Here is a 21,950-nt window from a genome sequence, read left to right on the forward strand (position 1 = left end):
GTGGCGTAGACAAGGATTCAGGAGGGCAGACGGTTCTCCAGTACAGCATGCAACATTGTTGAATGAGCTGATAGATGCATTAGCAGTACCATCGGCAGTGGTAGTGGTGAAATGCCAAGCCCATACCCACAACACAGATGCAATATCATTGGGAAACGCGGCAGCCGACGCGGTGGCGAAGGAGGCCTCGCATTTCAATGTGACACCAACACTCGAATGCATCACAAAAGCAACCACCACAGATCCACGAGAGGAAGCATACAATAATACCCCAATAGCGCAAATAATAGAGTTGCAAAGAAGAGCGTCCCAAGAGGAGCAGGAACTGTGGAGCAAACGGGGATGTAAACAATAAGCCACAGATCTCATTTGGAGGCAAGAGACAACAGGAAAGGTTGTAATTCCCATAGAATTACTAGAAATAGCATTCCAACAGCTGCATTTCCCCGGCCATGTAGCAAAACAACACACTGCCGCAGACATCCAGGAACACTGGTTCGTCCCCAATTTGCAAGAGCACCTGTCAAAATTCGTTGTAGAATGTATAACATGCCAAACATATAATTCAGGAATGACATTAAGAACACTGCGTGGTACCTTGCGCCGACCAACAGGACCATTTAGAGAGCTCCACATAGACTATGCTGATATGGGAGAGAGGTGTAATGGAGCAAGATATTTGATTGTGGTGGTGTGCCCCTTTTCAAGGTGGGTGGAAGCAGGCCCATGTCCCCACCCAGACGCGAAATGTGCAGCCAAGTTCCTCGTGTGGGAGGTGTTTTCACGATGGGGGATATGCGATGTGATTAGATCAGACAACGGTACGCACTTTGTAAATGACCTCTTTAAGGAAGTGACATCACTCTTGGGTGTAAAACACAAATTATGCTCAATTTATCATCCAATGGCGAATGGGGTGGTAGAAAAGATCAACGGATTATTAAACAGTAAGCTGTCTAAGTTGTGTAACACATTAAAGAATAATTGGGTGTATTGCTTGCCCCTAGCACTGTTCCAACTCAGGACGCAACCATGTAAAGACCACCATCTAAGCCCCCAGGAAATTGCAACTGGGAGGAGACTACACATGCCAGTATCCCCGATTAGAAGAGCATTGGATGCACACCGGGCTGCCGCAGTGCTGGGGGAAGAGTTCAAGGAATACCTAACCCAGCTAACACGCGCAGTACGCAGCATAGCGTGACAAATGGCACTGCCTTTTACTGAAAATGTGATGACTGATACTACCACACTGGCCACAGATAGTTGAAGCGGGCCACTGATGCCGGGGGCACATGTGTATGTCCGCAGCTTTGTGAAAAGGTGGAATTCACCCAGGTTTCATGGCCCCTACGAGGTCATTTATAGTACACCCACCGCGGTGAAGGTAAAGGGATTGAAGTATTGGGTGCACTTATCCGATGTGAGGAGGGCACACAATAGTACAATCCCCCAGGAGGAGCAAGACAGCGCCACTGGGACAACAAATGAGGTTGAAAGCAAATAACAAAATAATCAGTAAAAAGAATATGCAGAGATAAAAGTGATGATATGTATTTTGTTCTGCACAGCCTATCTCCTCCTTCCTTCTTTTCTGTCTCTTGCCCCTCTCCTCTTTAATTGGCCAACATATTGTCTATACACCTCACCTATCTCTCCTTCTCCATCTCCCACCTTTGTCCGATATTATCTCTATAGCAAAGGTACATGAGCAACAGAGTAACAGAACAAACCTTACTGAAAATGATGATTAAATGTGAAGTTGAACAAGAATGTAAATATATGTATATATTGTGGTGACCCAACGAATTTATATCGCCCCTCCAAGTGAACAATGGCCCAACGACCTACGATCGGAGAGAGCGAATTAATGCTAGATAGTGATAGGGTCGCCATTAGGGCTAAAAGGTTCAGTGATGTTGAATGCGTTTTGAAATGTGCTGCAATTTTGATGTCAGTAATGTTGTTTTTTGCAGCTTGGTACTATACCCTTTTATCTCTTGTTAATGACATGCAAAGGGGGGGAAGCGGGGCTAACATGATAAGAGAAGGATCGCAAATGATATGGACTGGGGTGAAGACTATATGGCAGGAGTCACATGAAATGAATGTCAACAAAACAGATGGAATGCAACCCTCAGAATACATCACTGTGGGATCAACAAGTGTGTCAGTGTTACATTTCGATGTAAATATGAGTAATGCTTATGGATATAACGAATATGATGGAGATTATTATTGGACAAATGATTTAATTAACACTAGTATTAATGCACAGACAACCATACACCCTACCTCACACAATATTGTTGCTACTGATGATGATACATATGCCATATTGAATAGTAATGATACAACCTGGGCCGGGATGTTTCCAATACATTACAAAAGGGTGAAAAACAATAACCAGGAAGGGAGGAGGAGGAGGAGAAAAAGGGGGGCGGGACGGAAAAGATACGACATCTATCACGACCTGGGGTTAGATGAAATAGAAGATCCCCGCCACCCTGATCAATCAAATAAATGGTATTCTGACATGAGTGCCACGGCGAAGCAAGCAACAAATGAAAGCTGCTACGTCTGTTCACTCATCCCGCATGCATCAGGAACACCGAAAATGTTAGTACCACAGGAAGTGCCCTTGTTGGAGGCCCAATGTTTAATTCATTTGGTTTTATGCAGAATAAAGAGCACGTTCCAGGCGCACACCGTCACATTGGAAAAGCTGGAGAATGAGAAAACATGCACAAGCAGGCGCCAAGGAGTAATTTGCCTCGAGGAACCATTTCTTGTTATCAAGGGGACACGATATGCAGAAAATAAATGGCACAAAGAAACAATACAATACAAAGCCGAAGCGCTTCAAGGCCTACCAAATGACACTTTCCAATGGATAAAAGAGGTATGTGACCCCATCTGGTCGCAACATGTCGCAAAGCTAACGTGGGTCACAGCATTAGAAAAACCTATCAAAATACAAAAAGAAGTGCCACATGAACTGTGTTTCCGTGGGGAAGGAAAAGTGAACATGGGGGAGACAAAGAGATGTAACAAAACGGTAATAATACCCGACATGAAAAAAGGCACAGCTGCACTAATGCATATGTATTGGGTTTGCGGCAAACAAGCTTACCTGCACCTCCCCGCATCGTGGAAAGGAACTTGTGCTCTAGCCACCCTCCACACAGCCCTGATGGTAATACCAGAAAGCCATATCCAAGGGTCAGCAGAGCATCGGCTGGCATATCGGCAGCAGAGCAATCAGCTGGCATATCGGCAGCAGAGCAATCGGCTGAACCATCGACAGCGCCCCAACTAATAAGAACAGAAGCTCCAGCATATGAACTATTGTCAGAATATGAACTAAAGAAAAGATTGACAGGAAATAGACGGTCTTCCAATTACATCTCATCCGAATCATCAAAACTCCTTGCTGAGATCCCGCAGAAATACAAGCTCTTTTCATCAGCAGAGACTTTCTTCGCCTCACTTCTTGCCCCTGGACTGCAAGCACGAGCGAACGCCAAATGGTCGCAGATAGTGCGCTAGGAGCTCATTCAACTGGCTAACGACACTGAAGAGGGGTTTAACGTGATAAAAATAGAGCTCCGTGCGCTGCGCCTAATGACAATGCAGAACAGATATGTCCTAGATCTCCCCACGGCGATGGACGGCGGTGTTTGCCGAAAAATTGGGGGGTCGTGTTGCACATTCGTGCCAACTGAAGATGCTGATAACGGGACACTCTCCCATGTGATAAACGCAGTGCACAACTTAGAGGAAAGAATGAGAGTGGAAGGAGGAGCAGAAGAAAGCACATGGTTCGACAATTTGTTCAGCTGTATACCATCATGGGTAAATGTGGCAATGAAAATACTGATCCCCATCATCGTTTTTGTGCTCCTGTTCTTTTGTGTGTGCCAACTGGGACTACGGTGTTGTGAGAAAAGCATGCCAACCTTGGCTATGATGATGGTAACAATGGGCCAACCGACAACGGTAGCTACCATGATAGATGCACAAATGCAAACAGGAGAATACACTACACCACAATACAGAATGACAGCAATTTACAGGCAATATGCGGATATAGTGGATAATTTGCATCATACAACGATAAAAGAACCAAGAGAGTTGCAATGGTACCAAGAAGTATGGGTAGATCTAGATGGGGATGGAGGTATTTACTTAATGTGTACACCAGATGAATATGCCAGAAGAGGAAACAGCCTTAGAAGCGTTTGTAGAGCATGGATGCCCATAAAAGGCACCCCTGCGTGGGACGAGGCGGTGGCAGAGGCTGTGTACTACCAAAGGGAGAATGAAAAGAATAAAAAGTAGAAGTATTTGTTACTTTAGATGTAACGAAAGGGGGAATGTGTGGGAGCGAGGGGCCAATGGGCCCCTCTCTACCACCATTTCTCAGTACAAAACTTGGACCAAGTGCCTCTAGTGGTGGGTACGCCCCTCGCCCTTATGCAATACTAACTTCTGGTTACATTCGCGTAGATGGGACCACCGAGCAGGACACAGGGCATCCATTTTTTGTACCCTTTTTCGACTCCATCTTGGTAACCAGGCCACACTGCGATAGTACAAAATGCATCTCTCCCTTTTGCCCGCCGCAGTAGCGCGGAGCACATGGCCCCCACCCTCGTCCCCACTCCAACTGGAAAACTCCACAGCTCCATTCTCACGCTGAGGCCGGAGCTGCTTGCAACAAATAATAAATGTAACACATCCCTTTTCCTCTGAGATTACTGTCCTGCATGTGAACCAACATGAGCCAAGCACATAGCTCGTTCATCTCCACAAAAGTGTCCTTACCCTCTTACCCTCGCCAGTTGAAACTTATTGCCATTCTAACCCTGTGCCCCTGCAAGGCATCCCTTTCATGTGCCAGACTGCCAACCATGCTATGAAGCCCACCCAACAGACCCCCAACTAACATTAGACCCCTGTTGCAGTATATCGTGCCTAATACTAACATGTGCCACATACCTGAGATTCTTGTGAGACTAACCCTATAGTTCAATGACAGTATTATAGTGGTCAAGGCCCTTAAATCTGTGACCTGTACAACCCAAATGTGTAAATGATATAAACTCTTGAGTGATTTGTATAACGACATCATACACTACTGAGAGTCTTTTGATCAACTATTATTTAGTGCATACATTACTCAGAATGTATTTTCTTAGCTTAGATAGTGACCACCGTGTTTCACAGCGACCTGACCTTCACCCATCCGGAGCACAAATGTCTTGACGTCAATCCTCCCACCAACCAAGCAACCAACCCAGAGAAAGAGATGATGCCCACACCTAAGACACCACCACTGCTGACCAATCCAGGTCCAACGTGGCATCATATGTTAAAGATGTAGATGTACTAAATAAATGTGTTGTAACATTGATGTGGTCAGAGCGCTCTCAGAGATCTAGATAAACCTTTCCTTGAACTCTAGCAGCCTGCTCTCTTGTGCCTTATTCCCTGCCCAGGGAGTGTCTGTTTTATTCATTTCACACGTGTGAGTCAGGGAGGGCACAAACAGTATAAATAAGTGTTTGCTCATTTGTAAATGTGTTGCCCCTGGATCACGGTAATGGCCCAGCCTGGTGCAATCATAAAATGTCAAAGCACATCTCCAAATGGTCACCGGTCTTCTTAACTTCCAGAATGAATTGAAGGCCAATAGAGGGTGGTAACACAGCAGCATCCCTTCATCCTACCTATTCCCTCCAATAACACAAAGATGCATTCTTGCATTACAATACTGGGCCAATTATACCCAGTTGCATTCTCACAGTGAACCATAACAAGACTCAGATGCTCTCAATGTCTCCTCAGATCAAACCACATTCCCCATAGAAACAGGAACTGCCTTGCATCAAAGTTGATATGCATAGCTCCTTTGAGAAGATGAGGGTGTGGGGGATTCTGGGGTTCTATTTGTATGTGATCTATTTGACTAGGATAACTACACAAACGCTTAATTACAGCATTGAGTATGATTGAATGTGTAGTGTACTTGGTGAATCTAAAGAGCCCAGACAGTCGACGGCCACCAGCTAAGCCAGTGTCCGTGGGTCAAGCCCTGCACCCCACCTAAAGGGTATGCAAACCCCACCTAAAGGGTATGCAATTTTCAAGTAGTGTTCTACTGCTCTCTCATTTCTGAAATAGATTAAAAAGAGCCAATCTGTATATAAACGGAATAGCAACTTGGTATATAGCATTGCCCCAGATCTTGCATTTGGATTGTCATCAATTGGCCACACGCCTTTGACTGTACTGTGCAACTACTAGGCTATCTCCAATGAAAAGCAGTGGTCGACCCAGAGGTCACTCAAACTCAGCAATACATTAACAATGACCTCCCAGCAATACCAACGAGACACAAGTCCATACTTCATGAACACCTGCATACAGGCCAGCATCACATTACCAGAGGTATACAGTACAACACTCCTCTACAAGTGAGTTACAGCAAAGCACTGTACTATCAAAACTATGCAACCTGGCACTGCACTACTAGTCAGATATGGGACAGCACCGAACTGTAGCAATTCCAAGCCTCAGCATCCATTTGCACAGTGCTCTCACCTGTCACATATAAACTGCACAAAGGCTTGATACAAGTTGATTGGCCCAGAGAGAACACTAGTAGCAGCTCCAATCTCCCTCAGGAGGGATGGGAGGTCACTGACCAGAGCCTGGAGCTCCCTGCGCATGTCTTCTCCCTGCGAAGAAAGAAGCAAGTACTGCCAGTCAGCACACAGGGCCTGTACTATTTTAAGGCTGGGATGGCTGGGGGTTACAGCGGGTGCTCCAATCCACAGAATTCATGGGTTATCCTTGCAGAACACTAATAGAGGAAAGCCTGGGTGAATCAAGACTATTAGCACAGGACTAACAGTGATGAGGCAGGTTTATCAGAGTAGGGCTCGCTGTGTAGAGAGGCTTAGAGTTCATTAACGGAACAGGGCCCACAGTGATGGATAAAAGCTGCAGGTCATTAAATGCATTCAGACTAATGAAGGAGAGCCCAAGAGATGCTTGGGGTGAGGTAGTGTATTAGGACTCATAATGATAGAGCAGGTCTGTAAGGGGGTTACGGCCTGGCATCAGCACTAGCAGTGATAAGGAGAGGCACATGCTTTTCATTATGTACAGTCGGAGCTAGGTCTTGGAGAAGGGGAATAGTTATCAAAAATCAGTTATTCCGAGTACTCTTGAGGAGAGGGAGGAGCGGGAAAAGAGCTGGATGCGTAGCAAAATGGGGCCCCCCGCTGGGACCAGGGAGGGGTGAATCTGTGCTTACAACAACTAAGCAGGAGAAGATTATCAGAGGAGGGTTACTGGAACTGGATTGGGGAGAACAATCTAGGGGAGTAGACATCAGATCAGGACTCACAGTGATGCCATACTGCTTGCAGGAAGCATAGAAGCGATCCTTCATATCGGCCGCCCCCAGCTGGTTCTCCTCCTCACGGCGGCTGTATTCCTGCTGTAGCTGCTGACACTTTCCAATCTGCTTCTTCAAAGATGGGATCTCATAACTCACATTGCGAAACAGCAGGCTGGCCAACTCCGCTACACAGACGCCCAGGAAACAAGCGGGGAAGAAGGGGGAATGAGAGCAGGTCAGAGGAGACAAACGTAAGGATGTTGGACAAAGCAGGGGAGGGAGGAAGAAGATAAACAGTGGTAACAGAAGAAAGGAAGAAGTTAGAAACATATCTAACAGGCAATGTTGGTAAACTTGGTAATATCATACACATACTGCACCAACACACATAGGGTAACAAGACACATACATCTGACCCGTGATATTTATCAGGATGCTGGCTTACCGAGATAGGTGTTGTCTCTCTCATACAAGGATACAATCTCTTGCCAGTCCTTAGGGAATGGAACATGAGCAGGGTTAGATCATGTGGAAAGTGACACAGAAAAATATAGTCAGGCCTCTACATGCAGGTAGAGGTGTTATGAACATTGCAGGTGCACACAAGTCCACTACATGCCTCTGCATTTTACCAGCTGAACATCCAGAGGACAATAGAAAAGGATGCTAAAATGGATGCAGACGTCATATTCGGACATTTCTTACAATAGAGGAAAAAGAGGTGGTGAAAGGCTTGGTAACTTCCAGCTCACCAAGGTCTGAGGCATGTGGGTGAGGAGGTTAGGTACAAGCATGGGATCTCAGATACCTGTCTACAAAGGGGAGGCCCAGTCTGAAACAATTAATGGGTTTGTGTTCGCTGAAGTGTTATATTCTGCCTTCAATCCCAAAGCCCCAGTACCTCACTCTATAACCCATCCCGAATACACATGCATAAAAGGCCATCAAAGAAAGGATGCCAATTAGAGAGCTGGGGACTTCTCAGAGGATTTTGTTCCTGGGAACTAGGCTTTGCTGAAAGCTCTTTGCCTAAACGCAAAGTGGAAATGTGCTTATTTATTTTATTTTACTGAGCATTTGTTAGGCGCCTATACAACAGAATTGTGTTTCAAGCTACAAGGCTAAATGGGAAGGGAACAGGGGAAATAATAACAATGGCAAAAACAGTAAATATACAGTCGTGGTCCTACTAGGCCTTGTGGCATTCCGACGTGGAAGTGAAGAGAAGTGCAGGAGATAGGGATGGAAAGAGGGTTCGGGGGGGGGGGCGGAGGAGTGGGCAAGTGCTGGTGGAGGGCCCATCAGCACTTGCATATCTCTGAAATACATCTAATCTTAAAGTATATGAGGGAGAGGGGTGCCACAAGCCCTATAAGCCAAAGCAATGGTTTTAAAATACTTTTTCAAAACCATCTTGCAACTGGTACAGTTCTTGCCAAATATCGCCATGGTGCATAGACTTAGTAACTGTTTTGGTTGTATACGAATTGTTCGTTTTACAACTGCTCGAATGACAATTGACCTTTTCACAATTGACCGAATTGTGAAGGTCAATTGTACCATATATGTGGGGGGAAACCCCCAACCCAACGCCAAACCCTCCAAAACCCATATATACATATATATATGTTGAAAAAAAGGAGAGGGGCGCACTCCAGTTCCCTGCACAGTAAACCTTCTCAGCTACAGGTGTTCTCCTCCGACCGGTTTCTGTGCCAATACACGTCATCAGGGAGGCTGTCTTAACTTGCAGCTCACAGCAAGTGCAGGTGTTAACACTTAGTGATGATTCTGCTGCAAGGACTTCTGGTAGCTGTAGTCATCAGGTTTGCAAGGAACAGACTCACACCCAATCCCATAAATGGGGAAAGGGGGGGAGTAGCCTACAGTGAGGCACTCCAAAGTTGGGCATATATTACCCCGGTGCAGCACCCTATAAGATTTCTGAAGATTCCACCCTTCAGAAAACTTGCAAATGTGTTGAAAAAAAGGAGAGGGGTGCACTCCAGTTCCCTGCACAGTAAACCTTCTCAGCTACAGGTGCTCTCCTCCGACCGGTTTCTGTGCCAATACACCTCATCAGGGAGGCTGTCTTAACTTGCAGCTCACAGCAAGTGCAGGTGTTAACACTTAGTGATGATTCTGCTGCAAGGACTTCTGGTAGCTGTAGTCATCAGGTTTGCAAGGAACAGACTCACACCCAATCCCATAAATGGGGAAAGGGGGGGAGTAGCCTACAGTGAGGCACTCCAAAGTTGGGCATATATTACCCCGGTGCAGCACCCTATAAGATTTCTGAAGATTCCACCCTTCAGAAAACTTGCAAATGTGTTGAAAAAAAGGAGAGGGGCGCACTCCAGTTCCCTGCACAGTAAACCTTCTCAGCTACAGGTGTTCTCCTCCGACCGGTTTCTGTGCCAATACACCTCATCAGGGAGGCTGTCTTAACTTGCAGCTCACAGCAAGTGCAGGTGTTAACACTTAGGGCCTCATTACGACCCTTGCGGAAATGGAAAAATGATGGCGGAAATGCAATACCGCCATCGAACACCGCTCGTTGCGATCATGACCCGTCACCGTAAAGTACGATGCCATTAGCGACACCGCAGTGAACGGCAACGCTAACTGCACCAAGTACGCGCACGCGCGCCTTGCAAAACCGGAATCACCGCCATGGCGCAACGGTACGCGAATTCTGACCCTAGCGGACATGTACTGAACGCCATCAAGCACGTCGTAAAGTACCATTCCGCCATGGCGAGAAATACGGCAACGCGAACCAACCGTAAATGGCCCACTGAGTGCCTGTACTCCACTCCCTGGCCTCATTGCACAACTCCTGGCAGGCGCAATGTACACACACTATGCAACCAGTGAAATCCACTATTCACCCATGCATGCCAACGTAGAAAAGCATGCAGGGGCTCAAAGCGCCCCGTGAGTGGGCATCCATGTACGGCATGTCACCATAGCCGTACTGACGCAGCACAGGCATGTGAAGGTACAACACATCAAAATGAAAATCAAGAACACATGACACAAAACAACAGTAGTCCCCCATCGCTTGCCACCAGCGCAAGGCAACATCCACAACAGCATCCTGAGGGGGATTGCACCAGCCCTGTACTCATGCCAGTAAACAAACCAACCATCAGCAGAAGCATGTACCACACAAGTCAACTCAGAAGGCGGAACACAAAGCAGATCATCATGCAATACATACCGCCACAAAGCGAAAATCGCCACATCACCTGCAAAGAACAACGCAACACGACAAATATCGGAATACAATTTAAATGCACATCCAAATGACAAAGGCCCCACATCAATTTGCAAAATCCCACCAAAACAACCATCATCACCGAGGGCTGCATCTGCAATAATTGACCGGCTTCCACTTGTGTGACGCCCTGTACCATCATGGCACACAGGGCTTACATCAACGTTCCAAAAGGCAACATGGAAGCGGCAAGAACCGCAGGTCCGTCCCATGAGGCAGGCACTAGTCGAGCTGAAAGGCCGAAATGTTGCACCTAGCCACCAGTACAGCGTAAGGGCATGTGGCCCATTGGCGATCGTCCCATATGATCGAAATGGTGCTCCACTGATTCACCCGAAGCTGCAGGAGTCGAGAGTAAAAACCATCTGGAGGAGTGGCGTAGAGATGGCATCTGCAATAGGGCAGGAGATACCTGTCACCCAAAAGAAACACAAATCAACCGATTGCATTACGGGACTCATGATGCATTACAATCTTCATTCAACACACCAAATCCACACCCATATGCATGCTAGCCCACTCCAAAGGAATATACACACCCCTAATCCAGTATCGAATCACAACGAAACCAATCGAGCTAAATACACCATTGGCAACGTCGGTTACTGTGCATGCGTCCGTCAAGATAGAACCCATGACATGGGATTAGTAACGTGCCTAGACACACGTGTATGAAGGCGCGTCGAGACAGGGAGGATCCGACAAGGGCAGAGAGACGTATGTCCCACTATGGCAGCCTTGCATCACATAACGCAGGGGAAGGGGAGTGAACCAAGAAACCCATGTACATGGCAGACCCTAAACGGATTCATCAGTCCATGCATCCACACATCATTCCCTCATCCCGCAATGAAAACGCATGAATATTCACTCACATAATATGTGAAACTTCCATCGCGTCTGTGCGTAATGCAGTCCGCAAAAACCACTGTGCCCCCGGCCGGATCTGTAGTGTTGTGAAGCAAGATGGATTTGGGAACGTCCTGCCTTATCGTCCACTACGCTATTGCGCATCCCATTCAATTCATATCATTCATTGCCTGCTCGTTATGGGCCATGTCCCAAGGACATTCTACAATAGAACGTTACATTTCCAGCCAGACCTGTGGGCGTATCCTCGCCGCTACTTCAAAACCCAAAATGCTGGCCTTCGAATTCCTCACTTGCAACATTACGTCGAAAAGGCTTCTGTGAACGCTTGCATTCACAATTACATCAATGTAGTGCGGCTGTGTGTCATGATGCTAACTGGCTGCAATCACAAATGGCACGCCACGCCCGTCGGTGAAGTACGTTACTGTGCTGCATGAGGGTCGGCCATCGATCGAGCCCTACATACCACTGACTCTTCACAGGTATGTAAGCGGCTGCAATCATAGCATGTGTAACAATGGGAGCATAGCATGAAAATCAGTCAAAGTACATCACACTGCCATCGGGATTTGATACATGATTCCAATCCCAAGATGCCATGCGGCCAAATGCAGCCTTACGTGCGGGCCGTGCTCGGCCAGAAGGGATTGCATCTGCCACAGATTCATTCAATCAGCACAGGTGGAGGCCATACAGGCCGACAGCACATATATTGCAGACCCAAACCCCTCCCACAACCACTCCCACTCCAAAATGCTACCGGCAGGACTAGCGATGTTGGGCCTGGGGTACCAGATAGCACTGCAAGTGCTACAACTACAAGAAGACGACGAACAACAACAGGTACAACAACCGGGCGCACAGGGGAGACGGAGGAGAAGGAGGAGGAGGAGGGCAAGGCAGGGTCAGCAAGGCCCACAAGCACTGCCACCACCACCACGCAGGCGGCCCGCAATCCCACGCCTCCGAGCCGATCCGTTCAACCTCACTGCTGAGCAGATCCACACCCTCTACCGTTTGGACCGGGACACCATAATCGCCATTGTGGACATGACACATGCTGACCTCGTGAGCATGATAGATAGCCCAACCGCCATCCCACCCCTACTGAAGGTGGTGTCTGCACTCCACTTCCTGGCCACAGGCACCTACCAGCACACAGTGGGACAGTTGCATGGCATTTCACAGCCACTGTTCTCACGGACACTCTTCCAAGTGCACGATGCCCTCCTGAAGCACGCCGACGACCACATCACACTACCACGCACGTACCAGGAGATTACCAACGCTAAAGTGGGATTCCATGCACTTGGCGGCATCCCGGGTTGCATTGGTGCCATCGACTGCACCCATGTTGAATTGGTTGTCCCACATGCCATGGAGGTCCAGTACCGCAACCGGAAACAATTTCATTCAATCAATGTGCAAATGGTGTGTGACTCCAACAAGATCTTTACGCATTGTTGTGCCAGATTTCCAGGATCTACCCATGATTCAATGGTCCTGAGGAACACAAGAATACCACGCTACATGGAGCGACACGCAGGGCACAGATCCTGGCTACTCGGTGAGTCTCATTTCATGCATGACATCGTGGCCCATTTGATGCGTCAATGTCCTTGCAGGGGGGGGGGGGGGCTACTTAGCACTATCATTCCACTGACACCCTTTATTCGTCTCATACAGGTGATGCCGGGTATCCACTGAAGAGATGGCTCCTTACACCAATCCGGAACCCACAGAACGAGCATGAGGAGGACTACAACCATGCCCACTCACGTACCCGTGTGGTCATTGAACAGGCATTCGGCCTACTGAAGGCTCGTTTCCGCAGCCTCAGCAGGTCTGGCGGGGCACTCATATACAGCCATGAGAAGGTTTCTAAGATGGTCATGGCATGTGTCATGCTGCACAACATGTGCATACGTAGGAATGTGCCCATGCCCCCTGACGCTGTACTGCATGCACCTGAAGATGATGATGATGATGAGGGTGGGGATGTGGAGGCACCTCAAGGAGTCCATGAGGCACAGGATGCACGTGCAATCCGACAGAGCATCATAGATGCATGCTTCTAGCAACCACGCATGGTGCCTATTACACGGAAAGGGGACCTGTGGCACTGTGTGTGTGTAGTACAGGCACATTGTGGACTGTACGCCTATGAAGGCCTCGTACGCAAATATCAATGTCCACACATGTCATTGGATGATAATGAGGTGCTGTATTGTTAATGTGATTTGATTTATACACCCTATGGACCCGCCACCCAGTGAAGCCCAACACACCCCCTCCACCCTACTACCTCCCCCCCCAACACCAGTGTCCAAATATGCATGCTGTCCGTGGGTAGACGCTATTGCAAGCCCCCTCTACGGGTATCAGGGGCACCCCTGCCCGTGGAGCGCAGGTTCCTGCCAGATCTGCGTTGGGGGCTGCCCTGGACGGAACTTGCCACGGATGAGGTCTCTGCCTGCTCGCGTCCATGCATGTCTCTGAGGGTTTGTGAGAGCTCCGAGAGCACACGGCGCACAGCAGCAAGTTCAGCACAAACGTCTTTGGACGTCGCATGCAGTTCCCCCCTCAGGCTCTCGGTGCTTTTCTCCATTTGTGCTCTCAGGCTCTCGGTGCTTTTCTCCATTTGTGCTCTCAGGCTCTCGGTGCTTCTCTCCATTTCTCCCCTGAGGCTCTCACTACTTTTCTCTATTTGTGCCCTGAGTGTCTCGGTGGATGTTTCCATGGCTGCCCTGGAACCCCCGCATTCATTTGCATGGTCCTTGAGTAGCGTGGACGCTTCCTGCTGTTGCTCGATCAGCAGGTCGAGGGACTGTTGCCTCTGCTGGGCCATGGACATTTGCGGTGGTGTGACAGGGGGGCTGCTCAACACATGTTGCCTTGGCACAGGACTTGTGGGGGTTGGCCAGTCGTCGTCTTCAGGGTGCCCCTGCGTGGTTTCGTCATGGTGTAGGGGATGGAACATGCAGGGGGATTGGGAAAGGTCATGGATGGTACCTACGTCGCCAGCACTGTTTTCCGTGTCGGAGCATGCTGGCATGACAGCTGTGTCACCTATGGTGCTGCTACCACCAGAGGCAGTGCCATCAGATACGTTCTTTGGGGGGACCTGTGGTGCTGGGGTTGTGGACTTGCTGGCTGCTGGGGTGCCTGTTGCAGTCCCCTCCAGTGTGCTGCCACTTGATTCCTGCTGCTGCCGTGTCTTGATCCTTGCACCTGAGGTGGAGGCTCTTGGGACGTTGGTCCTGGCCCTCTTTGCAGGCGTGCTGGTAGGGGTGTCCTGCAGCTCTTCGTTGGTATCGGACCCTGTGGTGGAGTAAAGAGGGGCGAGCGTTAGTTATGGGTCTGTCGGATTTGGAATGGCAACGTATCAAATGCATTGGGGTGGTACATGAGGCTGATTTGGGACTGGGCCTTGGAGGTGGTCTCATTTTCGTGTGGATTGAGGATGCATTCATTTGGCTGCCTGCAGTTAGGGGGTGCATGCTGCACATGTAGGGGTTGTTTATGGCTTCTTGATTGATTTGTTTGTTCATTCTGACTTTTAGAGGGCGCTGTCAGGGCTAAGTATGTATTGCACTATGGGGTCACATGGTACTGCACATGTTCGTGGTTTGTGGATTTCGCATTGTTTCTCTTGGCCAACCTACCTGATTCTCCGGATGTCGGCACTCCTTTCTCCATCCCTCCGACTCCCTCTATGCTCTCCATTCCTATGGTGGAGGCGCAGATTTCCTCCCAGGGGGTCAACTTGATGGGCGACTCTGAACCCCCCCCGGTAGCTGTGGCGATGTTCCTGTTCGCAGAAAGTATGCTGCGTACGCGGATCCGCAGGTCGTCCCACCGCTTGCGACATTGCTGTGGCGTGCGGGGTGTTGTCCCCACCGCACTTACGCGCTGTGCCACCAGGGCCCATATGGCCTTCTTGTTGGCAAGGGCCGTCCTGGTCATTTGACTGGAGAAGACGACGGCGGAATTTTCCTGTAGGGTCTCGGTGAGCACGGTCAGTTCCTCTCGGGAGAAGTGTACCTGCCGCTTGCGGTCACACGCTTTCTTGGCTACCTTTCCCATATTTATTTTTTTAACTGGGGTTGCTAACGGGTTGGGATGTGTCAGGGTCGGATTTTTTATGGTTGTGTTGGGATTCGGATTTTATAGTTGTGCGGCGTGCTGTTTCCCGTTCCGGCCACATGCTTTTACTTCCGTTTCCGTATATTTACGGTGGCCGTAATTTGCGGTGCACGCTCGTTACGGTGACCGCTCATTACGGTGACCGCTAAGATGGGTGGCGGTATTGCACCTGGTGCAGCGTACGGCGGCGGTAAGGGCCGTTTTGGGGTCATTTCCGCCATCGCAGCCTTTCGGATTCCGCCATGGCGTAATGCTCGTGCCCGATGGGTCGTGATTGGCCGCACTTTGCTCCTTCGTGCAATGGCGGAAACGCTATTTGCGCTGTTGCGGTCCGGTCAGTCGATTTCCGCAAGGGTCGTAATGAGGGCCTTAGTGATGATTCTGCTGCAAGGACTTCTGGTAGCTGTAGTCATCAGGTTTGCAAGGAACAGACTCACACCCAATCCCATAAATGGGGAAAGGGGGGGAGTAGCCTACAGTGAGGCACTCCAAAGTTGGGCATATATTACCCTGGTGCAGCACCCTATAAGATTTCTGAAGATTCCACCCTTCAGAAAACTTGCAAATGTGTTGAAAAAAAGGAATCTTCAGAAATCTTATAGGGTGCTGCACCGGGGTAACATATGCCCAACTTTGGAGTGCCTCACTGTAGGCTACTCCCCCCCCTTTCCCCATTTATGGGATTGGGTGTGAGTTTGTTACTTGCAAACCTGATGACTACAGCTATCAGAAGTCCTTGCAGCAGAATCATCACTAAGTGTTAACACCTGCACTTGCTGTGAGCTGCAAGTTAAGACAGCCTCCCTGATGACGTGTATTGGCACAGAAACCGGTCGGAGGAGAACACCTGTAGCTGAGAAGGTTTACTGTGCAGGGAAGAGGAGTGCGCCCCTCTCCTCCTTTTTTTCACATTTGCAAGTTTTCTGAAGGGTGGAATCTTCAGAAATCTTATAGGGTGCTGCACCGGGGTAACATATGCCCAACTTTGGAGTGCCTCACTGTAGGCTACTCCCCCCCCTTTCCCCATTTATGGGATTGGGTGTGAGTCTGTTCCTTGCAAACCTGATGACTACAGCTACCAGAAGTCCTTGCAGCAGAATCATCACTAAGTGTTAACACCTGCACTTGCTGTGAGCTGCAAGTTAAGACAGCCTCCCTGATGACGTGTATTGGCACAGAAACCGGTCGGAGGAGAACACCTGTAGCTGAGAAGGTTTACTGTGCAGGGAACTGGAGTGCGCCCCTCTCCTCCTTTTTTTTACATTTGCAAGTTTTCTGAAGGGTGGAATCTTCAGAAATCTTATAGGGTGCTGCACCGGGGTAACATATGCCCAACTTTGGAGTGCCTCACTGTAGGCTACTCCCCCCCCTTTCCCCATCTATGGGATTGGGTGTGAGTCTGTTCCTTGCAAACCTGATGACTACAGCTACCAGAAGTCCTTGCAGCAGAATCATCACTAAGTGTTAACACCTGCACTTGCTGTGAGCTGCAAGTTAAGACAGCCTCCCTGATGACGTGTATTGGCACAGAAACCGGTCGGAGGAGAACACCTGTAGCTGAGAAGGTTTACTGTGCAGGGAACTGGAGTGCGCCCCTCTCCTCCTTTTTTTCACATTTGCAAGTTTTCTGAAGGGTGGAATCTTCAGAAATCTTATAGGGTGCTGCACCGGGGTAACATATGCCCAACTTTGGAGTGCCTCACTGTAGGCTACTCCCCCCCCTTTCCCCATTTATGGGATTGGGTGTGAGTCTGTTCCTTGCAAACCTGATGACTACAGCTACCAGAAGTCCTTGCAGCAGAATCATCACTAAGTGTTAACACCTGCACTTGCTGTGAGCTGCAAGTTAAGACAGCCTCCCTGATGACGTGTATTGGCACAGAAACCGGTCGGAGGAGAACACCTGTAGCTGAGAAGGTTTACTGTGCAGGGAACTGGAGTGCGCCCCTCTCCTTCTTTTTTTCACATTTGCAAGTTTTCTGAAGGGTGGAATCTTCAGAAATCTTATAGGGTGCTGCACCGGGGTAACATATGCCCAACTTTGGAGTGCCTCACTGTAGGCTACTCCCCCCCCTTTCCCCATTTATGGGATTGGGTGTGAGTCTGTTCCTTGCAAACCTGATGACTACAGCTACCAGAAGTCCTTGCAGCAGAATCATCACTAAGTGTTAACACCTGCACTTGCTGTGAGCTGCAAGTTAAGACAGCCTCCCTGATGACGTGTATTGGCACAGAAACCGGTCGGAGGAGAACACCTGTAGCTGAGAAGGTTTACTGTGCAGGGAACTGGAGTGCGCCCCTCTCCTCCTTTTTTTCACATTTGCAAGTTTTCTGAAGGGTGGAATCTTCAGAAATCTTATAGGGTGCTGCACCGGGGTAACATATGCCCAACTTTGGAGTGCCTCACTGTAGGCTACTCCCCCCCCTTTCCCCATTTATGGGATTGGGTGTGAGTCTGTTCCTTGCAAACCTGATGACTACAGCTACCAGATGTCCTTGCAGCAGAATCATCACTAAGTGTTAACACCTGCACTTGCTGTGAGCTGCAAGTTAAGACAGCCTCCCTGATGACGTGTATTGGCACAGAAACCGGTCGGAGGAGAACACCTGTAGCTGAGAAGGTTTACTGTGCAGGGAACTGGAGTGCGCCCCTCTCCTCCTTTTTTTCACATTTGCAAGTTTTCTGAAGGGTGGAATCTTCAGAAATCTTATAGGGTGCTGCACCGGGGTAACATATGCCCAACTTTGGAGTGCCTCACTGTAGGCTACTCCCCCCCCTTTCCCCATTTATGGGATTGGGTGTGAGTCTGTTCCTTGCAAACCTGATGACTACAGCTACCAGAAGTCCTTGCAGCAGAATCATCACTAAGTGTTAACACCTGCACTTGCTGTGAGCTGCAAGTTAAGACAGCCTCCCTGATGACGTGTATTGGCACAGAAACCGGTCGGAGGAGAACACCTGTAGCTGAGAAGGTTTACTGTGCAGGGAACTGGAGTGCGCCCCTCTCCTTCTTTTTTTCACATTTGCAAGTTTTCTGAAGGGTGGAATCTTCAGAAATCTTATAGGGTGCTGCACCGGGGTAACATATGCCCAACTTTGGAGTGCCTCACTGTAGGCTACTCCCCCCCTTTCCCCATTTATGGGATTGGGTGTGAGTCTGTTCCTTGCAAACCTGATGACTACAGCTACCAGAAGTCCTTGCAGCAGAATCATCACTAAGTGTTAACACCTGCACTTGCTGTGAGCTGCAAGTTAAGACAGCCTCCCTGATGACGTGTATTGGCACAGAAACCGGTCGGAGGAGAACACCTGTAGCTGAGAAGGTTTACTGTGCAGGGAACTGGAGTGCGCCCCTCTCCTCCTTTTTTTCACATTTGCAAGTTTTCTGAAGGGTGGAATCTTCAGAAATCTTATAGGGTGCTGCACCGGGGTAACATATGCCCAACTTTGGAGTGCCTCACTGTAGGCTACTCCCCCCCCTTTCCCCATTTATGGGATTGGGTGTGAGTCTGTTCCTTGCAAACCTGATGACTACAGCTACCAGAAGTCCTTGCAGCAGAATCATCACTAAGTGTTAACACCTGCACTTGCTGTGAGCTGCAAGTTAAGACAGCCTCCCTGATGACGTGTATTGGCACAGAAACCGGTCGGAGGAGAACACCTGTAGCTGAGAAGGTTTACTGTGCAGGGAACTGGAGTGCGCCCCTCTCCTCCTTTTTTTCACATTTGCAAGTTTTCTGAAGGGTGGAATCTTCAGAAATCTTATAGGGTGCTGCACCGGGGTAACATATGCCCAACTTTGGAGTGCCTCACTGTAGGCTACCCCCCCCCCCTTTCCCCATTTATGGGATTGGGTGTGAGTCTGTTCCTTGCAAACCTGATGACTACAGCTACCAGAAGTCCTTGCAGCAGAATCATCACTAAGTGTTAACACCTGCACTTGCTGTGAGCTGCAAGTTAAGACAGCCTCCCTGATGACGTGTATTGGCACAGAAACCGGTCGGAGGAGAACACCTGTAGCTGAGAAGGTTTACTGTGCAGGGAACTGGAGTGCGCCCCTCTCCTCCTTTTTTTCACATTTGCAAGTTTTCTGAAGGGTGGAATCTTCAGAAATCTTATAGGGTGCTGCACCGGGGTAACATATGCCCAACTTTGGAGTGCCTCACTGTAGGCTACTCCCCCCCCCCCCTTTCCCCATTTATGGGATTGGGTGTGAGTCTGTTCCTTGCAAACCTGATGACTACAGCTACCAGAGGTCCTTGCAGCAGAATCATCACTAAGTGTTAACACCTGCACTTGCTGTGAGCTGCAAGTTAAGACAGCCTCCCTGATGACGTGTATTGGCACAGAAACCGGTCGGAGAAGAACACCTGTAGCTGAGAAGGTTTACTGTGCAGGGAACTGGAGTGCGCCCCTCTCCTCCTTTTTTTCACATTTGCAAGTTTTCTGAAGGGTGGAATCTTCAGAAATCTTATAGGGTGCTGCACCGGGGTAACATATGCCCAACTTTGGAGTGCCTCACTGTAGGCTACTCCCCCCCCTTTCCCCATTTATGGGATTGGGTGTGAGTCTGTTCCTTGCAAACCTGATGACTACAGCTACCAGAAGTCCTTGCAGCAGAATCATCACTAAGTGTTAACACCTGCACTTGCTGTGAGCTGCAAGTTAAGACAGCCTCCCTGATGACGTGTATTGGCACAGAAACCGGTCGGAGGAGAACACCTGTAGCTGAGAAGGTTTACTGTGCAGGGAACTGGAGTGCGCCCCTCTCCTCCTTTTTTTCACATTTGCAAGTTTTCTGAAGGGTGGAATCTTCAGAAATCTTATAGGGTGCTGCACCGGGGTAACATATGCCCAACTTTGGAGTGCCTCACTGTAGGCTACTCCCCCCCCTTTCCCCATTTATGGGATTGGGTGTGAGTCTTTTCCTTGCAAACCTGATGACTACAGCTACCAGAAGTCCTTGCAGCAGAATCATCACTAAGTGTTAACACCTGCACTTGCTGTGAGCTGCAAGTTAAGACAGCCTCCCTGATGACGTGTATTGGCACAGAAACCGGTCGGAGGAGAACACCTGTAGCTGAGAAGGTTTACTGTGCAGGGAACTGGAGTGCGCCCCTCTCCTCCTTTTTTTCACATTTTTTATACATATATACATATATATATAAAACCAAACCGATATATATATATATATATTCGGTCAATTGTGAAAAGGTCCATTGTGACCCTTTAAATTCGGTCAATTGTTCATTCGAACAATTGTAAACGAACAATTTGGGTAATACCACTGTTTTCAACATCCTGGTCTGAAGGTTTGAGTTGATGTGCATAGAATAAACAGCTTTGTTCAGATCTTTCAGTGGTTGTCCTGGTGTGTGGGTGTGTGTGTGTTTATGCAGCTTTCCACACCACTGTGAGCAAAGACCTGGCCCATCATTATGAATCTGCCGGTAACCCGCCGGTAGGACTGGCAGACTCACCTTACCGGCACCCGATATCCCGGTGTTACAATGATATTACAGGTGCCGGCAACAGCAGTAAGTTCCCATTTTGTGGAGTCCCATAGGACTCCATGGAATGCGTTATCCCCATCACCGGCACTGGTAGTAACGGTGCCGGTGATAGGAGAAATAGGGGCCTGAACTCCCGGCAAGTCAGGCCTGCCAGTAGTTCACTGCCCCTAACAGCAAACTCGGAGTATGCTGGTCCGGGAAAAATGCCACATCCGGTGTTACCGGCCGTTTTAATGGCCGATTTACTGGCGGCCATTTTACCAGCATTATTCCCAGACCGGCTTACTGGTAATGGGGACCCTTACCATTTTAAAGGGGTCATTCTTTTTATTTTGCGTGAGAACATGAGTATAATCCACAACCCAGTTGCTCTCAAAGTATCTAGCCTTCTTTAACACCAAGATCCAGGTGGGTGGGCTCTGTAAAAGGCAGGAGGAAACCATATCCAGTCTTCACACAGCAATAAAATTGTTCCTTGGCGACATTATCACCAACAGGTAGCTTTGGGTCCTTGCCAAAGCAGCCAGCATACCTAAAAACATGCAAGGTCAAAATGGTGCTGGAAGAGCTACTCACTTTCATGCGCTGCGAGGAATAGCGGCCAAACATGTTTTTTGAGGAGGCTTCGGTCCCTTTCAGGATTTCCACAATTCGTAAGCAATGGAAGTAGTGTACATCTAAAAAGGGAGAAAGAGAAAGAGAGAGAGAGAGAGAGAGAGAGAGAGA

At 48.8% G+C, this 21,950-nt stretch overlaps 1 protein-coding gene across 3 annotated transcripts in view; it reads right to left on the reverse strand.

The window, feature by feature from the left end:
* CDK5RAP3 (CDK5 regulatory subunit associated protein 3) overlaps nucleotides 1-21,950 on the reverse strand; it is a 189,169-nt gene that overhangs the window by 120,107 nt on the left and 47,112 nt on the right. For all 3 annotated transcript variants that reach the window (XM_069634634.1, XM_069634636.1, XM_069634635.1), the window contains exons 4-7: nucleotides 21,801-21,901; nucleotides 7,857-7,905; nucleotides 7,418-7,596; nucleotides 6,607-6,743 (exon numbers count right to left, since the gene is read on the reverse strand). In XM_069634634.1, coding sequence (XP_069490735.1) covers nucleotides 6,607-6,743; nucleotides 7,418-7,596; nucleotides 7,857-7,905; nucleotides 21,801-21,901 — 466 coding nt within the window. The remainder of the gene's footprint in view (nucleotides 1-6,606; nucleotides 6,744-7,417; nucleotides 7,597-7,856; nucleotides 7,906-21,800; nucleotides 21,902-21,950) is intronic.

Source organism: Ambystoma mexicanum, chromosome 13 (assembly GCF_040938575.1).
Source record: "Ambystoma mexicanum isolate Mex_15411 chromosome 13, UKY_AmexF1_1, whole genome shotgun sequence".
Classification (NCBI taxonomy): domain Eukaryota; kingdom Metazoa; phylum Chordata; class Amphibia; order Caudata; family Ambystomatidae; genus Ambystoma; species Ambystoma mexicanum.